Below are 19,983 nucleotides of genomic sequence, written 5' to 3'. Positions count from 1 at the left end.
TTTCAGAAAGGTCATTATTGTCATGCTGATATATAATTGTACAGTCACACAGTTAATTATAGGATGAATTGCTGTAATGTGGGACATTTAAGCTTTATTTAGTGTGAGTCTTTACTAAATTTTAAATAAATTCAATAAGAAGTCAATAGAACTGTGGGTTAACACAAGCTGTCTCAAATCCTAGATTAGGGTGGAGCAATCTTCAAGCAGGAGGCACCCTCCATTGTCCAACATTAGGTTCATTCACCCTAAAGTTACATACATCATGAATTATGTTCACATTCTGTATCTACTGAACAGGCCTGAACAGCTCTTTTGCTCTTCCAACCCTGGCTAGTGTGCTGTGGGAGCGGAAGAGCAGCAGATACTGAGGGTGGATATACTGTAGAAAGCGACAATGATTGCTTTATGCTTGTTTGACAAGTGAATCTTTCAGAGATAAAGCCATGCATTAAATAAGAGATATGGTGGTATTTGCTCAGTATGAACACGATTTCATAGCACACACAGCCAGTCTAAATGGTAAGAATCTAATTGAATGTTGTTGAAGGTCATGCTAAAGAATCCTGACTGGAACGTCAACTGGAAAATGACAGTAGGCACTTTTTAAATGTGTTATTTACTGACACTAGACGCCTATGGTCGCGAGGCCTGGAGCAATTTGGGCTTAAGTGCATCTGAAGGGCAGGATTATAATTAGCTGGGAGCAAATCCGTGGCCGGTCTGTTTAGGGCCAATTTCCCTAATGACCGAGCTCACTGTATAGGAAACGGTCACAATATAGGAGGATGAGAAGATAAATAAGTTTGTAAGTGTAGCAATGCACATCTCTATGATAAGTGTAGTGGTAAATGAAGTGTTGTCATAGCAACATATCCTAAATCCCATACCCTAACTTTTTATTTGGTGTGTTTCTGTAAGTTTAAGTGGACTAGGGATGTAACCGAATATAAATACTTATAGGGCCTGTATGATGTGTTCATGGGTTGCATGTTGGCCCCACATATGGATGCCCACCATGGATGCCCACCAGGGTCAGTGATGGGACCACATGGGGTCTAGATGGGACCCATGTGAGATTAGGGACCATTTGGGAAACAACACATGAACAGACCCACTCAGAGTGTATGCCCACCTGGAGCCCACCTAGACCACGTTCCTTATTACACCTAGACCTTTTTGCATATTACAATATCAAAACAGGGGTTTTGATAAATATAACTGTGATGTTGCAGCACTGTAAGCAAAACTATATTGAGATTTTTTCCCAATTAAATTTGAAGAAAACTGTCAATGTATAAAAATACACCATTAGGTTTTTAATTGACAATTTCTTACACCTAATTTGGACACAGTTGGCTGTCAGCAGATCGCTCCTGTAGCCTGACCTAAACCAAAATGAAACCATATTTCTATACAATCTGACCTCAATACACAAAAGAATGCAAAATTTTATTTAATTAAAAAATGTAATTTAAATTTAATTTAAAAAATGTATTTACATATTTACTACTTTGTTTTTTTAAACAATCCCCACCTGCCATTTCCTGCCAAAGCCACAGCTCCATAAGCAGTAACCCGAATAGACTACTTGCTTGAAGGTAGCAGCATTGTGTTGCACCCATTGTCCAGATAAAACCTTGTAACTACATTGTTTTTGCTTTGAAGTGATTTTTTTTGTCACCCATTTTTACCCACCTGTTCATAACCCCCCCCCAACACAAGCAATGCTCTCAAAAGTAGGAGGGTAACACGTCTCCTCCAATACAAGCAAAGCCAGCCACTGCCTCTTTTCAAACTGCCACCATGCCAACATACTTTGAGGAAAGCGCCGGGTCCCCAGCTCCACCTCACAGGCTAACAGACACCTGTGCCGGCCAACATTGCTTAAGAGTGATGAGGGGAGAGAGCGCCATCTACCCACCTGGAGAGTGCACCGCCAGTTCTGCGCTCTCAGACTCCGGCTGCTGATGGCAAAGCAGCATGGCTCAGTATTCGAACTCGCAACCCCCGGCCCCTGGCCCACAGTGGTAGCGCATTAGACCTTTGAGCCACTCGGAGCCCCTGAAGTGACTTTTTTACACCATATGAAAAGAAAATAAACATTTAATGATTAATGGGCCAATAGAGGTGGCTCAAATGGTTCCATTAACTGTTCCATTAGGGACTTTAAGCATCAACCTCTGGAGCTAAGGCTATACTAAAGTCACTAAGCAACAACTCAAACCCAAACATGATGGCTGATAGAAGGTTTGCTCCTCTGAAGACATATCTTAAGAGGAATGAGGGGAGGAAAATAACGACGGCAGTTGAATAATTGAATTCTGACGAAACTCAATATTTACACCAACCTTCAACTTAAATCACATTATAGATAGTTATGCAGTTTTTTTGATTCAAGGACTTTTATGATAGACACCTCAATTATGCTGAGACTTACTGTGTTCAAACAGGTTCAGACCTGCTGTTTATCAGACTATCTTGCCTGGATTTCTGCTGATTTAGATATCAGTCGTGGTCTATACTCAAGCAAAGGGCTTTATTAGCTTATAGTGATAAATAAAGACTTTATGGTAAAAGTTTCTTTAACAAAACACCTACAGAAGTTTTTCTATCAATGTGAAGAACCTTTTAACCAGGCTAAGTACAGTTTCAGTTGTCATGGTTTACAGAAAACCATTGCTGTACTGAAGAACCTTTTTTTAAGATTGTATGAGGTTAAATCAGGTAACAGTCTGCAGTTGGGTAACTTCCAGTCCCTTTCTTGTCAGTGTAGGCGGGTCATGGCTCTCTGATACCAATGCAAACTAAAGTGCTGTTTTGGATTTTGGGAAGTCACAAATACCATTGCATTTACATGTGCCCACCTATTTGGCCTACTGCAATTTGGCCCACCCTTTCTTGTTCTAGTGTTTTTAGCCCTGAGTGCTGCCTGAATGAGGCAAAATACCAGAGGAGAGCCCCAATCAGAGAAATATCCATTTACATTTAATGCCACAGCAACCAAAACAGCACCAAAAGACACACACTATATGGACAGAAGTTTTGGGACACTTACACATTACGTCTAAAGGAGCTTTTATGATGTTTTTGTGGAACTCTGCAGTTTTTGAGTCATTGTTGCCTCAGTGCTTGGTGACACCACTCTGTGGTTGCTGTGGTTCCTACACACTTCCACTTTGCAATAGCATCACTCACAGTTGATGGTGGAATATCTAGGAGGGAAGAAATTTCCCCAGCTGACTTGTTGTTGCAGCGGTGGCTCCTATTACAGAACCATGCTGGAGTCCAGTGAGCTCTCTAAACCCCACCTATTCTTTCACTAATGTGTGGAAAGGCAGACTGCACGACTTGGTGCTCAATTTAATGCACCTGTGGCAATACGTCTGAATCAAACACCTGATTTCAGTGAAGAGGTGTGTCCCAATACGTTTGTTTGTATACTGTAACTCTAAGACGAGTCTACCCTTTAGTTTTCTCAAATGACAGCATGACTGAGGGATATGGAATCTGGATAGTGGTTGAAACACTGGAGGTCAGACATATATGTAAAATTGTGGGTGGTTAATAAGTTAACCTGCTTGCTAGCTAAACGTACTTGCTAACACTGGGTTGTATTTACATTGCTGCCCAATTCTGGGCACACACACACTCTCACAGTTACAACGAATCATGAGTGTAGTCAAACAAAGATGACCTTTGACAAAGGTGAAAACATGAGCAAAAACAAAAACCTGGTTCAACAGCTGCTAGCATTCGTGCTTAGTGGTTTGTATATCTTTAAATATGACGAACACAATCACGGCTTTATGCTGAAGCTAAATTCAAGTGTCAAGTAACAAAGTACAAATCCTTTGTTACCTGACTTAAGTAAAAATTTTGATTATCTATACTTTACTGGAGTAACAATTTTTCAGCTGACTTTTTACTTCTACTCCTCACATTTTCACACAATTATCTGAACTTTCTACTCCTTACATTTTAAAAATATCCTTGTTACTCTCATTTCATTTCTTGTTCATCTATTGTTCAAAATTAAAATAAATTGCACCATCCGGAAAGTGTAAATTTGATTGTGGTTGGATGAGAAGTATAAACATATACGATTCTGACACGATACTGACGATTCTCTCCAGCAAGGACACAGCAGACGTATATAGTCTAGTATGAAGATGTCCATGGCAGAGACTTAAGAGGACTTGTGAAATGTCTCAACTAAGCCCCACATTTACATTCCAATAAAACTTATTGATCACATGCCTTTGACCATTACACATAGATGATCATTTAATATATCTGATATATATTACTAAACTGCATTAATTTTTAATGGGCAGATCTGCAGCTGGAACAGGTAGCCTAGTGCATCCCATAATATTTCAACATGAACATTTTAATAGAACATTATCGTCATTATGGCTTTTATAAAAATGTGTTTTTTTAGGGTGGTGAGGTAGTGCACTATAGGACCCTGTGGTGTAGCCTAAGCTTTTGGCCTTTGTTTTCCTTACATTACTTTTACTTTTCTACTTTAAGTAGTTTTGAAACCAGTACTTTTACATTTTTACTGGAGGTAAAAATCTTAAGTTGATATTTTAATATTTAAAAAGTCTTTTTAAACCCTATTATCTCCACTTCTACCTGAGTAATGGATGTGAATACTTTTGACACCTTTGGCTAAAATCGGGGTTCAGTCTTTGATTAGGGCAAAGAAATGACTTTAATGTAGTCCCAGAAGTTATGAATCCACCCCTGTGTTTATGCAATAGCAGAATGGCTCAGGCGAATTTGCTGCAGTTTGGGATCAGCCCACTACTAAATGCCTCCGAGCAAGTATTGCAGCTGTGAAGACAGACGCAATGGGCATTTATCCCCCCCCCCTCCTTTTTTTTTTTTTGGCTTAAGGATTATTCTTTGCTGCTTCACTTCATGTGCTGCACGCCCAGTGGAGAGGAAGCCTATGAGTCATTTACTATATCCATTTACACTCCTACTGTGCACCAATCTTTGCATTATTTCCAGTCTTTGCTCATGAAAAGGTTACATAGAATACAGGGCAGAACTGTCAGTAGCACAGCCGAAAACCGTGGATGTTTTTCTCAGCTGTGTATTATATGTTTTTTCTGGTACGAAATTATTACAATAAATGTAAAAAATATGTATTATAAAAGACTTAGATGTTCACACTGACTAAGTATGAGGAAACCACCCTCTGCTTCAGAAGCTGCTTCAGTACCAATAGTCATGGAATTACAATTAGAACCATTGTTGACAGAACAGGACGTTCTAGGGTAACAGCACACAAGCCTAAGATCAGCATGTCTAGTGCCGATTGCTGATTAGAGGGGGGTACAAAGCCCCCCAGCATTGAACTGTGCACTCTTAAAAATAAAAATAAAGGTGCTACAAATGGTTCTTTGGGTGATGCCATAGAAGAGCCGTCTTTGGTTTAAAAAAGAACCATGTTTGTAAAGGTTCCTTATCAGTTTAATAATCACATATCAATTACAAAAATGTTTTATGGAACCAACAGTGGTTCTTCTGTGGCATCACTCAAATAACCTTTATTTTCTTTGCAATGGAACCGCATACTCTGTAGTGATGGAGCTCCACCAAATCCGATGGATTGAGTAAGTGTGCTGTCTGGGATCCAGTAGCTGACCTCAGCAATGCACTTGAGACAGTCACATCCTCACAGCAATGTTCCAACATATAGTCTGAAGCCTTCCCAGCAGAGTAGAGACTGTCACTGTTTAAAAAAGAGAGCAAACTCTTTATCAGTACCCTTGGTTTCAGACGGAACAAGCAGCAAGCAAGTGTCTCCAAACTTTTGGACATATAGTGCAATGTTCCAAACTCTTGTTTTCTCCTAAACCTCACTCGATCTAAAAATAGCACTGCGTGCCTTGGTTTCCCTCCAGCAAACAAGCAAATGTGAAAGTGGTCCCGAGGGATAGCTTGGATTCTGCGCTACCTGCCCAGTTCTGTCCAGAATACCCCCACAGTGAATGACCCGAGCTGAGGCACAGTGAGGATGTCAGACAACTAGCGCTACAGAGGATGCGGAACACTCGCTGAAACTGATCCGTCTTCTGGAGCAGTGGTCTGTAAGGAATTGCACATGGGCATTTTGGTGCTTGTTGCGAAGGAAATGAGCTAATTTTGCTTAAAGGTGTCGTGAATGGAGAACTGTCTTGGCTTGGCTGAATGATGAGAGTTCAGCACATGGTGACAAAGCATGAATCTCAAACACTGTTGTCTCCTCATTCAACTCAATCCAAATCCTGCATAAGCTAAAGAGAGCTAAACTGTTTCGGAAGTGTCCTGGCTCATTTATATTTTTCTGCACACCCTAGTCCAAGGTGATGCACTGGTAATACAAAGACTATGAGAATATGGTTTCTTTGTTACTTCTGTTGTCAGATTTCTGAGTCAGCCATAACATTAATACCAGGCAAAGTGGAAAACTGTTCTGGTGGCACAAGGGGGCCTACTCAGTATCAGGCATCAGAAAATACATGACCTGGTGACTGTGCTATTGCTTGGTGGCACCATCTTAGGAAAAAATGGAGAAAGCAGTGTGTGAGGAAGCAAAAGCACGAGAAGCGAGTGGGTATTTGTGCTAGGCTAAAAGGTAAATAGCCTAGCAGCATTCCAGGTGAGGCCATTGAGCTAGCAGGGCTCATCTTATAAGAATTAGAAGAACCAAAAGGAAAATTAGGACAATGCTCAAAGAGCTTTTCACCCCACCTAAAGACACGTACCTTCTATGTAGAGATCAGAGTCTTTATCAGTAAGCACTCTCCTCCAAGCATGTTCAGCTATTCAATGATGTTGAGTTAAGCAGCAGTTTGAAAAGATGCAGTGCCATGTTACATGTCTCAGAGGCAGTACATGTAGGCCTTCACCATCTTAACTTGGTAGGATCAAGTGATGCTGCCAACTGGTTATGAGAAAGAAAACCAGTTAACCCCTTAACACAGCAAGGCTTATTACACATTAAGGCATATTACTCAGTAACTACAGGGACTTCTGTACAAATGGGTGGGACTATTCTTTGATGATTGGTGTTTTGTAATAACTCTTACAGCCCACCGGCAGGCCATAGGCTGTATAAGGGGTTAACGACAAACGGACCACTATTCTAGAGACATGTTAATCATATCTGTGCTCTTTTTTTTGTTTGTTTTTACTGTATACCGTAAATACTGTACTTCTAATTCAGTCCAACGAAAATCATTTTCTGTATTGCTGTCAGCCATCATCAAAAAAGGAAAGACATCAGTAGTCATCCAAAATAATATTGAGGACATTGTAAAATGAAGGACGTAATTTGTTAATTGCTCAGAAAAAAAAACACGCACAAACTGTTATAAATAACTGATGAGGTCTTTCTCCACCTCCTCCTATTAGAATAGAAAATGTCAGAGAGCCAGAAGTTCAAAACAGGCAAATAGTAATTACAGCATTAATTAGACTAATGGCCACCTCAGTATCAAGAGGAAAGCGAATACGCAATTTAACTGATAGGATTCTCTAAAGTGTTTAAGCTGCTCAAAAGGTTCAGCCATGAAATGAGTCTTGAAGGTCTTGTTTGGATGACATGGTATAACATTTGTGCTGCTCTGAAACTACTCGTTGCTGTTCCTTTTGTGTGCTGCAGAATTTATAGGATTTGCAATTTCAAATCAAGAGAAAATAACTTAAATGACCTACACAAGAAACCAGTTGAGATCAACCTCTAACATTGGCCAGACATTCAACTTTGGTTGAAAGTGAAAATGGATGACAAGGTATAACATTTGACCTACATCAGAAACAGGCAAAGGGTCAACATCAGGGTTGACATCAACCTCCAACGTTGGCCAGATGTTGAACTTTGGTTGGAAATGAAAATTGGACTGATGTCAAAACCCATCACTGGCTTGACATCAACCTCCAACGTTTGCCAGAAACAGGCAAAGGGTCAACATCAGGATTGACATCAACCTCCAATGTTAGCCAGATGTTGAACTTTGGTTGGAAATGAAAATCGGACTGATGTCAAAACCCAACACTGGCTTGACATCAACCTCTAACGTTGGCCAGACATTGAACCACCCTTTAACTTTGGTTTGAAACATCAACCATTAAAATGTTAGACAGATGGTGAATTTTGGTTGCTTAACACCTTTTGGTTGACTTAAAACCAACAACAGAATGTCTAATGATGTTAGAATGTCGTGTGTGGACATGGCGATTATGATTTTTTGAGTTTTAGTCACCATACATGACTAAAAGTAGGTATTTAATGTCAGTATGATGTTGGCATTTGACATGTAGAAGACTCAGGATTTTGTTTAATTAATTCAGTTAACATCACAACTCAAAAGCAATGGCTGCTGTCAGTATTCTAGGCCAGATTGAAGCAGATTCAAGCAGATATCAATGCCTATTGACGTTGGTGGACAGCTGAGTTAACATACAGTACATGTAAAACATGTGAAGGGGTCATCTGAACTTGGGTTTGTATATATTTGCATATCGTAAAACCCACTAATATTAAAAGACATACAGTTGAACAAAACACTGTCATTGTAACCACTGTGCAAACTGAGCAAATCCATACAGAACCTGAACCTGTGTCCTTCTAACCAACATATCAATAATGTTACTGACCAACAGCACATTCTGACCACTACATTTGTTACTCACTTGAATCCCTATGCTATATAATGTTTCACAGCCAATACTGCCAATACTGGTCTTAACAAGGCATCGTCCAGCATCCACAGCCTCACCATTTCCCCTAGAGAGGATCCCTGACACTGTCTTAAGGGCTGTTCCATAAGTTTCCAACAATTTTCAAGCGCAAGACCTCAGCACAGCACTGTATGTCTGGTGTATAACGTGTAGGTAATAATAATATGGATATTATAAAACAATGTAATCCTGCAGACTACTGTGCATGTATTTTCTTACATTTAAATAAAAGCTAATCATTCAATATGTAGAGCCTTTAAGATAGGATGATGAGAGAGAGAGAGAGAGAGAGAAAGAGAGAGAGGTCTATTTGGCCCATCAACAATCCTCTAAAGAAGGTCGTCAATACTTTGCACAATTGAATCTGTTAGAATGCCATTACTTTACCTTAAATTGGGTGAGAAGATACAGATGCCTAAAGTGATTTGAAAGTCATCTGGGGGGGGGGGATTTCAATCGGTTTGAGGACAAAGGATTACATTTAATAGCCTTTTCCAGCAGCAGCATGGATGTTTTGAAGCTTTGTGACCCTTATCTACATCAGAGTAGAAAAATATATCTTCACATTTCACTCTGACTTTAACCTGCTTTCACCACCATAAAGATATCCAATGTGGCTCCATCATGTGTTCATCCAGGCCTAAGCTGGCGTGACGTACACACGGCTTTTGCTGCGGCACATAACAAGCTTGTGTTGTTAGAATTGACCTCCGATTCCTAGCTTTAGCCTTAATGCTATATTTGATAACCTTGTTTATGGTGTGTATACCTGTGAACAGTGGGCTTAAAAGGACACAGACATTTCGTAGGTACAGGATTTGTAGACATTTTGGCCTAAGGACTGCAACACAGTCCTATCCGCAAAGGTAAGTTGGCTGTAATCAGTGAAATTGGTGCTTAGCTTAGCAGCCTTCACTACCATTCAGTTTCCCTCCAATTAAAGCAAGGAAAACAACACACCAACATTTGATATAGTTCTAAAGTAAACTGCCTGGGTGTCTGTTTGCTAGCGTGGCTAATCCAAAACAGTGCATGGATATATGGCTAATGTGATGATAATTGCACGGAGAGGGCATTTACGTTACGTTGGTTTCTTGTTATAGGTGAAATGCTGAGATAGCTACTTTGGAAGACAGAAAACCATCATCAAGACACAAACCAATGCCTGATATAGTCCTAAAGTAAAGCAGAAAGTGGATTTTATGACATTTTACAAATCAAATCAAATCACATTTATTGCCACATTACATTACACAGGTTTAAAGGTGAGTGAAAAAAACGAGGCATTGTTCCTCACTGTAGTAAAATTACAGATATTTACATACTATACACTATACATATAAAAGGAAATATTACAGAGAGTGCGATTTGAATCAGGGTTGTTGGCTTGGGAGAGCAGTGCTCTACCCACTAGGCTATGAGGAGGGTCAACCTTAACAACCTTAACCTTATGAAATAGGCCCTATTTTAGCGACCTTTAGACGAGCCACCAACAGCGCAGCTTACATTTACGGCATCAGTGTGTCTTTGCTATCGTAACGATGGGAAAAGTGTGCGTGTCTATGTGTGCATAACAAGTGGGGGCGTGGGCCTGTGACAATTCAGTGCCAAGATAGCAATGCAAGTCAGTTGTTTTTTTAGTTGGTGGCGCACCTGGGTTTTCCGTTGCCAAGATAGCAATACACCAGAAATGTACCTGAACACATCTCACATTCCGAGACCACTGCTATTTAGACTACGCAGGTGGAAGGCGTGAAAATAGACCGTTGGCGGGTGTACGATGAAGCACTGAGCATCGTGACACGCCTTGTGTAGGGTATAAAATAGAGCCCGTAACACTAATGTTAGCTACTTCAGAAGACTGAAATCCTACACTACACACAATTCTATCTCAGCATTTCACCTATAACAAGAAACCAACGTAACGTAAATGCCCTCTCCGTGCAATTAGCATCACACACTTGCCGCATTTGTTAACTACTCTCGAATAGACGTTATAAACAAATGTACATATATGTGTTGCATAGCTCATAGTCTCAGAACTTATCTTGGAGCTTGGATTTCATCTGTTTTGTGAATTCTGTGAGTAATTTAGGCACCGTGCTAATTTAAGCCATGCTGTGGTACAAACCTCCATTACTTCAGTAGCATCTTCAGAGCTCTGTCTACAACTGAAAGCTATCCAGCAAACTACAAACTCTCAATCTGTGGTCGTTTATGGTCAGTTCTCTCCTCAGTAACATCGGGGACCCTACGTGGTCTTTCTTGGTCCTGGAGCGCTTTGCTACCCGTCACCCGGCTAGATTTGATACATGCTTCTTTTTCACCGAGCGCCGGAGAAGGTGGAAATAGAGAACAGGGTTTCGAGAGCGAAGTTAATCACTGCCTTGGGACATTTTTTTTTCTTCATGGCACCCAATGTTGCACAGCAACAACAGTGTCAATCCACCGACAGGTCAGCTAGAGGAGAATTTATTATTTTCTTTAGCGATTGACGGATTACCTTACAGGAAATGTGTGTGAGTATATATATATATATATATATATATATATATAAATGTGGAAAGTGGAAGCCTCTTCTTCCAGTGACACTGGGCAAGGAAGGATCCCTTTGTTTGTTTGGAGATGTCATTTAGTGGCAGAGGGTGGGCTGTCAGGGGGGATTTGGGTGAGGAGTAATGGTGACATGGCTGAGAGTGACCTTGGGTGTGCTGAAAGGCCACGGACTCATCAGAGAGTGAGGGTTTTCTATTATAGTTGAGTTTGATGGGTAGCATTCTTCTCTATTTCTCTATTTATTATTATATATGGATATGTACAGTTTGTGGTTGTTTGTTTTGTACTATATTCAGTATGTATATTAGATTGTTCCAATGTAAATGTAAATTTGTCATGACAGTAAAACAAATTGACATGAAAAATAAGTAAAAATGAATGAAGTCAAAAGAGAGAGAGAGAGAGAAACATAGAAGACAAAGAAGAATATAGAGAGATGGCATGATGAGAAGGTGAGAGATAGACTTAAGCCAGCTTTCCATTCCAATTTTTTGCAAAAGTTATGCGCAATTATGAATTTTTGGTGGAAAAAAAAATTAAATATCGGAATATTGATTATTCCCTTTTTCCAGATTTTGGAAATACCAGTTGACCCATCCGTTCATAGCACTAGCAATGCTTTTAAAACTAGGAGGGTAAAGAGGGTAATAGAGCCACAGGCCTCTATTCACCAATGCGGCCAATTGTGCTCTCTTAGACTCCGGCTGCTGATGGCAAAGCTGCATGGCAGCATGGATTCTAACTCAAGACCCCCGGGCCTTAGTGGTAGCACATTAGACTGCTGAACCAATCAGAGCTCTGTGTAACTTAGGCTCTGTGTATGCATAGGCTACCATAGGGGATACCAGGAGCACCCAAACAAGCAAAAAGAAGAGATTTAACTCAGCCGTTGGTTTCAGCAGAATCATTACTACAGACATTTGCAGTCTTTTTATGGCTGTGCAGTTAAGAGACGCCGGGCAGGACGAGCAGTGGCCCACTTAATGAGGGCTGCAATCTCTAGGCCACCCTGACGATGTCCATCGTACATCTGGGGGTGCAAACGCACCAGACAGATCTGAGAGAGCAGTTCAGCATTTTTTTTAATTCAGCATTTCAGGATGTCAAAAGCAATCTTTGAGAAGCTGTGTGTCATGATCAGACCATTCGTAGGGCCAGTTGCTTCTGCATACATCAGCGTATATTTATTTTCCATCATTGTAACCGGTCCACTTCATCTCAGCGTCTTTTTTAGAATTTGCAAAATTGGAGAGGAAGAGAGTCAAAGGAAGAGACAAAAACATACAGTATACAGTATATTCTACTGTCCAGGGAAGAAGACTTTCTACTAAATTGTGGAGCATTGCTGTGAGGATTTAATTGCATTCAGCAACAAGAGTGTTAGTGAGGTCAGAATGCTGGATGATCACCACCCCACCTCATCCCCAACCCTCCCCTAACTCATCCCCACAAAAGTAATGGATGGAGCACCATCCTTTATTCCAGAGAACACTGTAGCTCCACAGCTCAATGCTGGAGGGCTTTTATAGCATTAGGCATGAGGCTCCACAGAGTCCTATTCTATAGGCAATACTTGTGCATTTGCAGATCTGTGTCAGCAATGGGTGCAACTTAAAGTAGCTGAATGTGTTGATTAGAAGGGGTGTCCACAAACATTTGGACACGTAATGAGATTGAGACAGAGAGGCAGTAGGATCTAAGTGGAGAGAAACGAGAGAAACCGAGAGAGAGAGAGAGAAGAGAGGGACAGAGAGAGAGAGAGAGAGAGAGAGAGAGAGCCACACACAGAGAAAAAGAGAGAGCAAGCGTGAGAGATGCCATCTGTTCCTGTTTTCTGACCCACTGCCCTCATCAGCAACAGCTTTCCTAAATTAGGACTTTTATCACCATGCGCTCTAACGCCAGTGATTAGCACACGTGCTCTATACGTGCGAGAGACCTGAAGGAGCTTGCTTAGCTCACTTCTGCCTCGCAAGAAGATGAGGGCGCACTGTTGACGTTTTTAAAGCAGCATGCCACCTGTTAATGAGGACACAGCGCTCCACAGCGCAGGAGAGCTTCAGAAGAGAGCATCTGCTCACTGGTCACCTGTTGTTTCCATACAGGCACGTGTGTACAGTGTCACGGAAAAGTTGGTCAAGCACCTTTGGGAGGCAGCGTGATCTGCAGATATTAGATGTATAGATGTTTAGGTCATGGGGATATGATCGCAAACCTTCAGCTTGCACCTCTTGAGGTGTGTTTAGGATCAATCTCCTGCTGTATGCTTCCTAAATTTGCTGATCCATCCCTGACGCAGTGAAATGTTTTCTGTGCCACTGGCTGCAACACAAACTTAAAGCATGGTTGATCCACCCCTGTGGTTAACAGTTGGAAAGGTGTTCTTTTCATGAAGTTCTGCACCCTTCTTTCTCCAAATGTACCATTTCTGATTGTGGCTAAAACTAGGGATGCCCCGATCCATCGCTTTCTGTTCCGACACAGATACTGATACCGATACATGAAACCCAATACCAATCAAGTACCATTGTTTAAATAATAAACCATATACCTCAACTATCAGGATTAATGTAATCATTGCTGTGAAGACATATCCTACACTATATGGACAAAAGTATTGGGACACCTGCTCATTCATTATTTCAAAATATTTCTGAAATCAGGGCTATTAATGAAAGAGCTTATTCTGCTTTTGTTGGAGTAACTGTCTACTACTGTTGTACTAGATTGTAGAGCATTACTGTGAGGATTTGATTGCAGTCAGCAACAAGATCATTCCCCAACTTCCCAGCCCATCCCAAGAGTATTCCAGAGAGCACTGTTTCACTGCTCCACGGCTCAGTGCTGGGGGACTGACATTAGGCATGGTACAGATTCAAGGTTCATGTTTATCTGTTCCATGGAGTCCTATTCTTATGGCAGTACTTCTCTACTACTACTACCCAAGCTGTGTGTGTGTGCATTTGCACATCTATGTCAGCAATGGGTGCAACTTAAAGTGGCTGAATGCATTCATTAGAAGGGGTGTCCACAAACATTTGGATACATACAAATGTGCTTATATTCACCAAGTTTGCAGTAGGTTTATCACACTTCGCCTGGAACCACTAGTTGCATTAACGCTGGACACTCGGTCACATGCAAGGACATCATTTTTTGAGGTCCTGAGGAAAGACCTTGTTCTGTCCATTTCCAGCCAGCAGCACATGATGAATGCAAAACAGAGTTATGAGTCTGGGGGCTGGGGAGGGGAGAAATTGGGTCAGGTTAATGTCTCTCACCGTGTCCTCTTTGCTCTGGGACCGCCTTGTCTTTCACAGGTCCCCCCCCAATCCTCCTCATCAGTTGTCACCTGCCTGGCAGAGGTCAGGATGAGCCGCTGTTTTCCCCCACAATTCAGACTCAGGAGATGAGGGCAAGGGGGCGCCTGAGGTGTTTATCCACTAAAGGCATTAAACATGGCACAGCCTTCAGCCAAGGTGACCGAAGATGTATGTATAAACGGCACAGGAGCCGCCTTCAGCAACAGTTCTGCCAAAAGTTTAGGTCCCCTGACCTCAAGTGGAATGGAATTATGGGTGTCCATGCACAGCGGACTCATGAAGTTCTTGAAACAGCACGGCATGCTTGGTGCTTGACCATTGCTTCTTTAGGTTTTCAGTGAAGCTACAAGGCTAATACGCCATCTGTTGACCTCTTGCAGACGGCATTCCTAGGTCATCACACACTGGACACCTTAGGCTGGTCAGACTGGTTAAGCTGGTTGACCTGCTTAGCTCTCAGCCAGCATGGGGGTATGTTTTGGTTTGAGTTTGATGGTTTAGCTGGTCCACAAGAATGACCAGCTTGATCAGGCTAGTTAAACTGGTATGGCCAAATTGGTTGACCACCATGATTATGGAAAAACAAAAACAGGCTGGCCAGCTCAAGATGGTCAGTCTGGTTAAGCTGGTCCACCAATATGATGACCTGCTTGATGATCAGCTAGTCCATCAACCAGAATAACCAGCTTGCTCACCAGCATAGTGTATGTTTTCCCTTGAATATCCATTTTTTATAAACCACCTTGACCATCAAAGACCAGTTTAGACCATCCAGCAAAAAGCTGGTCTCACGCTGGATTTCTCAGTAAGGGTGTCAGCTTTACTCTAGCCACCTAAGACCAGTGCAAAGCTAAAGAAGTTTGGTGCCTCAGACTTCAGGCACCAAACATGTCTTGGCTGATGGACTACATTTGGGGTGAGAGAGGGGGAACTGTGTAAATTTGATTCTTTTGCCAGACGATCACTCTAAAAATTGGGCGATCTTTTCCTGGGGTGACCTTGGAATGCACTGAGAGTAGACTGGGGGTCTAGCCATCAATAAATTAAAGGAGGGGAAAGGCCCAGAGGAGATGTCAATGTGGTGGTCAAAAACATTTCATCACGCTGAGCGTAAGGGGGCTCCAGGCAAGGAGCGAGACTACCCAACCCGAATCTCAGGGTTTGGATTCAGATTCAATTGGCATATCGATTCCGCCGTGAAGGAGTTCGGACGCATCGAGCGGCAATTAATCAGACGGTCAGACCGCCATCCACTGCCATCAGCACACCATCGTAGAGAGAAAGCACGCCGGCTGCACTAATTCTATAAATAGCACACAGAGACACAGTTATTGAAGGTTCAATTGATGGCCGTCTGTGTCGGAGCGTCCTGAACTTCCAGAGGAATAACTCTCTGGCCTTTGTTGTTGTGTATCGAACTAGACGCCCCCCATTATTAACTCATTAACGTCATTAAACAACACCATGGATTTATTGCTGCTGTAGACTTTTCCACAGAACCCATTCACTTCTGTACATGGATTTCAAATCTCTCCGCTCCCGAGGGCATCTGCTTGGGTTGAGCTAACAAGCCATTTTTCTACAGATTGAACCAGGGTGGATAATCTGCAGGCTTAAAAAACTGCTCTATTGATTTTCAGTCTTAAACTTCTCTCTATCTCTTGCAGTGAATCTCCTGGACACTTCCTCAATATCAGGAGACTGGGGCTGGCTGACGTACCCATCACACGGGGTAAGGCGATTAGTTTCTTGTGGACGTTGTGCAGGAATAACTAACCGCAGAGTTTCGCATTGTTGTCGTTGCTGTAGAACAGAGGTGTAAACACTAATTCTCCTTAAAGGCGTTGCAGAACTGACACTGTGGTTTAGGCGTAGACTGTATAAGAGTAAGAGTGGAGAATACGTCTAGGGCCGGCCCAAGACTTTACCTCACCTGCTTCGTCATTTCATAGGGAGAGAGATATTGTGGGATCCGGAGACAACACAGAGTACAACACTGCTACCTAGTGGCCGGGGTTTAAACACAACACTAAGTAAACCCCTGTCTGCCGTCAATCGTTGCATATAAACTATTCATTCAAAAATCACAGTAATATCACAATACTTTAATATATCGATATTTTCCCTCCCTTACTGTGCTTAAATGAAAGTACAGAGGTATGTACACTTGTATAATAAACCCTCTTGGAATAAGGGGCTCTCCGAGGGTTCAGTGTTAATAAATGCAGTGTTTCTATACAGAACTACAAGCTTTTCTTAGTGTAATTATAATAACACACACTCCTTCAGTCAGGTGCGTCCATATTTTTGACTGATGCTATTCAAAATCCATATCAGCAGTGGGGAAGTGGAGATTTCCCTCATTTCCAGGCTGTGCCGATTAAAACCAGTCCAGTGCTTCTGGAAGCGGCTGCCATTGTTTACCTCACTATATATAGAGCTGAGTTTAAATTGGTATGTCTGTATCACTGAATATGCTTGAGAAAACTGCCTCTCTCTGTGTCTCTCTCTCTCTCTCTTCCTCTCACTCTCTCTCTCTCTCTCTCACACACACACACACACACCCATCCCCATCTCCTCTGTCTCACTTGTCACTTTGACACGTTATTCAACTGCTCTGAGCTAACACAGGGAGATAGAGAGAGACAAAGAGAGGGGGGAGGGAGGGAGGGAGAGAGGGAGAGAGAGAGGGAGAAAGACAGAGAGAGGAAGGGAGAGAGGAGGAGGGAAAGAGAGGGAGAGGGAGAAAGGGAGAGAGGGAGAGAGAGATACAGAGAGAAAGTAAAATGAGCTAGATTAAGATATAACACAAAGGATTGAGACAATCCTATAAGAGTGAGAGAGAGAGAGAGAGAGAGAGAGAAAGCGAGAGAAAGAAAGCATGTGCGCGAGAGAGAGAAAGCGAGAGAGAGAGAGAGAGAGAAAGCGAGAGAGAGAGAGAGAGAGAGAGAGAGAGAGAGACGGAGAGAAAATAAAATGAGCTAGATTAAGATATAACACAAAGGATTGAGACAATCCTATAAGAGTGAGAGAGAGAGAGAAAGCAAGAGAGAGAGAGAAAGCGAGAGAGAGAGAGAGAGAGAGAGAGAGAGGGAGATACAGAGAGAGAGAGAGAGAGAGAGAGAGAGAGAGAGAGAGGGAGATACAGAGAGAGAGAGAGAGAGAGAGAGAGAGACGGAGAGAAAATAAAATGAGCTAGATTAAGATATAACACAAAGGATTGAGACAATCCTATAAGAGTGAGAGAGAGAGAGAGAGAGAGAAAGCGAGAGAGAGAGAGAAAGCGAGAGAGAGAGAGAGAGAGAGAGAGAGAGAGAGAGAGAGAGAGAGAGGGAGATACAGAGAGAGAGAGAAAGCAAGAGAGAGAAAGAGAGAGAGAGAAAGCGAGAGAGAGAGAGAGAGAGAGAGGGAGATAGAGAGAGAGAGAGAGGGAGATACAGAGAGAGAGAGAGAGAGAGAGAGAGAGAGAGAGAGAGAGAGAGAGAGGGAGATACAGAGAGAGAGAGAGAGAGAGAGAGAGAGAGAGAGTAAGAGAGACAGAGAGAAAGTAAAATGAGCTAGATTAGTAACGCAAAAGGATTGAGACAATCCTAGAGGAGTAAGAGAGAGAGAGAGAGAGAGAGAGAGAGAGAGAAAGAGAGAAAGAGAGAGAGAGGGGGGAGAGGGAGGGAGAGAGAAAGAGAGAAAGCGAGAGGGAGGGAGAAGCACGAGGAGCTAGGGGCTGTTGTCTGTTTTCAAGTCGGGAGGTTATTTGCATATTCTGATGGAGAAAATGATGCATGGGGTATTGAATTAGCGCCGCACAAAGTGATCTAAGCAATGAACTGTCACAATTAGCGAGGCGCGGCTGTCAGCGCTCTGACGGGGATGTGATGTCCCTCGGAGTGAGGCGCTCCCCCGCCAGGCGACAATTACCCATCCCCAACACACCCCGAGCAGCAGCCGAACAAGCCCTGCATTGTCTGTTTGCATGTTTAACAGCAGTGGGCTGGGAGTAAATAGACTTCTCACACTGAAGAGAGGGAGAGCAAGAGAGAGGGAAGCTTTTAGGGTCAGGACTCAATTCCTGCTGTAGTTTATGGTGGCTCTTGACTACGCCACACAGCGATCTAGCCAACCTGGTCTCAGGAGGAATTCACTGACGTCTTTGCAGTCAAACCAAAAGGGGAAAAGAGACGTATGATGCTCGTATGACAGAAGGCTAAGTCACTATGACCAGAGGATTGCTGGTTCAAATCGTCTTGGTCGTGCTGCTAGCCATCAGCAGCCGGGGCCTGGGAGAGCACAGTTGGCCTTGCTCTCACCAGGGTGGGTAGATGGCGCTCTCTCCCCTCATCACTCCAGTTCAGTGCTGGCCGGCACTGGCGTCTGCTGGCCAATGCATTAAAGCCGGGGACGCAGCGCTTTCCTCCAAGTGGGTTGGTTACCTGGTGACGTTCGGTTGCATCAGTGGCAGTTCGAAAAAAGAGGCGCTGGCTGGATGCACATGTGTCGGAGGAGGCTTCACCTTCCCAGAGTCGGGAGCATTGGCTGGAACTGGCAATCCAAACTACTTGACAAATTTGCAACCAGAGTCTACGCAGCAGAGACAAGAGGCGGAGCCATACTCACTTGCTCATTTGGTTGACTTCTCACAGACCAAGCCTCAGTGTCTCAGAGCACCTTCACTGAGTTTACAGCAGTCGATCCAGCTGTCAGTCACTTCAGTCATAAGTGTAGCCCCACCTTCTTATGAATAACAAAATGTTACGGTAGGGGTAAAATATTAGCTCAGGAAAAGCTAGCTGTTGGAAGGTGACAATGGAGATGGAAAGACAGTTTGGAGGAGGAAAATAAGGTAAAAAATAGTCGCTGTTTTGACATTGACATATATAGGGATGGGCGGAGCTTCACATCATACTGCAACCAGCCAGCAGAGGCGCTAGACCTGTGGTGGCTTTACTTCTGAGAGGCGCTGTGCTGTCCAGATGTTAGCGTAACGACTCCTCACACAGAAGGAATGATGGCGGCACTGCGACGGGGGAAAGTGAGACAGCCTCACGATTCCAATACTTGATTACTAGTCTACAGTTGTCCATAACTTTAGTCGACTGTAAAACCATCATTAGTTGTAGGCCTGGTGGGAGAATGTTGTGCTGGTGTTGGGTTGCGATGGCTGAGTTTGCCCTCCTCCCTGTGTCCCAGAGCAACTTTATGGAAAATGTTATATCTGAAATCCCGGACCCACTGCTGGGAGCTGGACAGTTAAGTGCTTTAATGAGGGCATGGGCTTCCCATTTTAGGCCTGAAACTGGCAAATGCAGGGAGTACGTTTGTTATTTGAAAGGAACGGCTGCACTAAAATGGTGAAATGGGGAGATAA

General features: G+C 42.8%; 1 protein-coding gene across 3 annotated transcripts in view; it reads left to right on the top strand.

The window, feature by feature from the left end:
- epha8 (eph receptor A8) overlaps nt 1-19,983 on the top strand; it is a 120,977-nt gene that overhangs the window by 24,959 nt on the left and 76,035 nt on the right. For all 3 annotated transcript variants that reach the window (XM_072666275.1, XM_072666276.1, XM_072666274.1), the window contains exon 2: nt 16,289-16,353. In XM_072666275.1, the coding sequence (XP_072522376.1) occupies nt 16,289-16,353 (65 nt within the window). The remainder of the gene's footprint in view (nt 1-16,288; nt 16,354-19,983) is intronic.

Source organism: Salminus brasiliensis, chromosome 21, assembly GCF_030463535.1.
Source record: "Salminus brasiliensis chromosome 21, fSalBra1.hap2, whole genome shotgun sequence".
NCBI lineage: Eukaryota > Metazoa > Chordata > Actinopteri > Characiformes > Bryconidae > Salminus > Salminus brasiliensis.
Note: the sequence above shows the minus strand (reverse complement) of the source record. Positions and strands in the feature narration are given on the sequence as shown.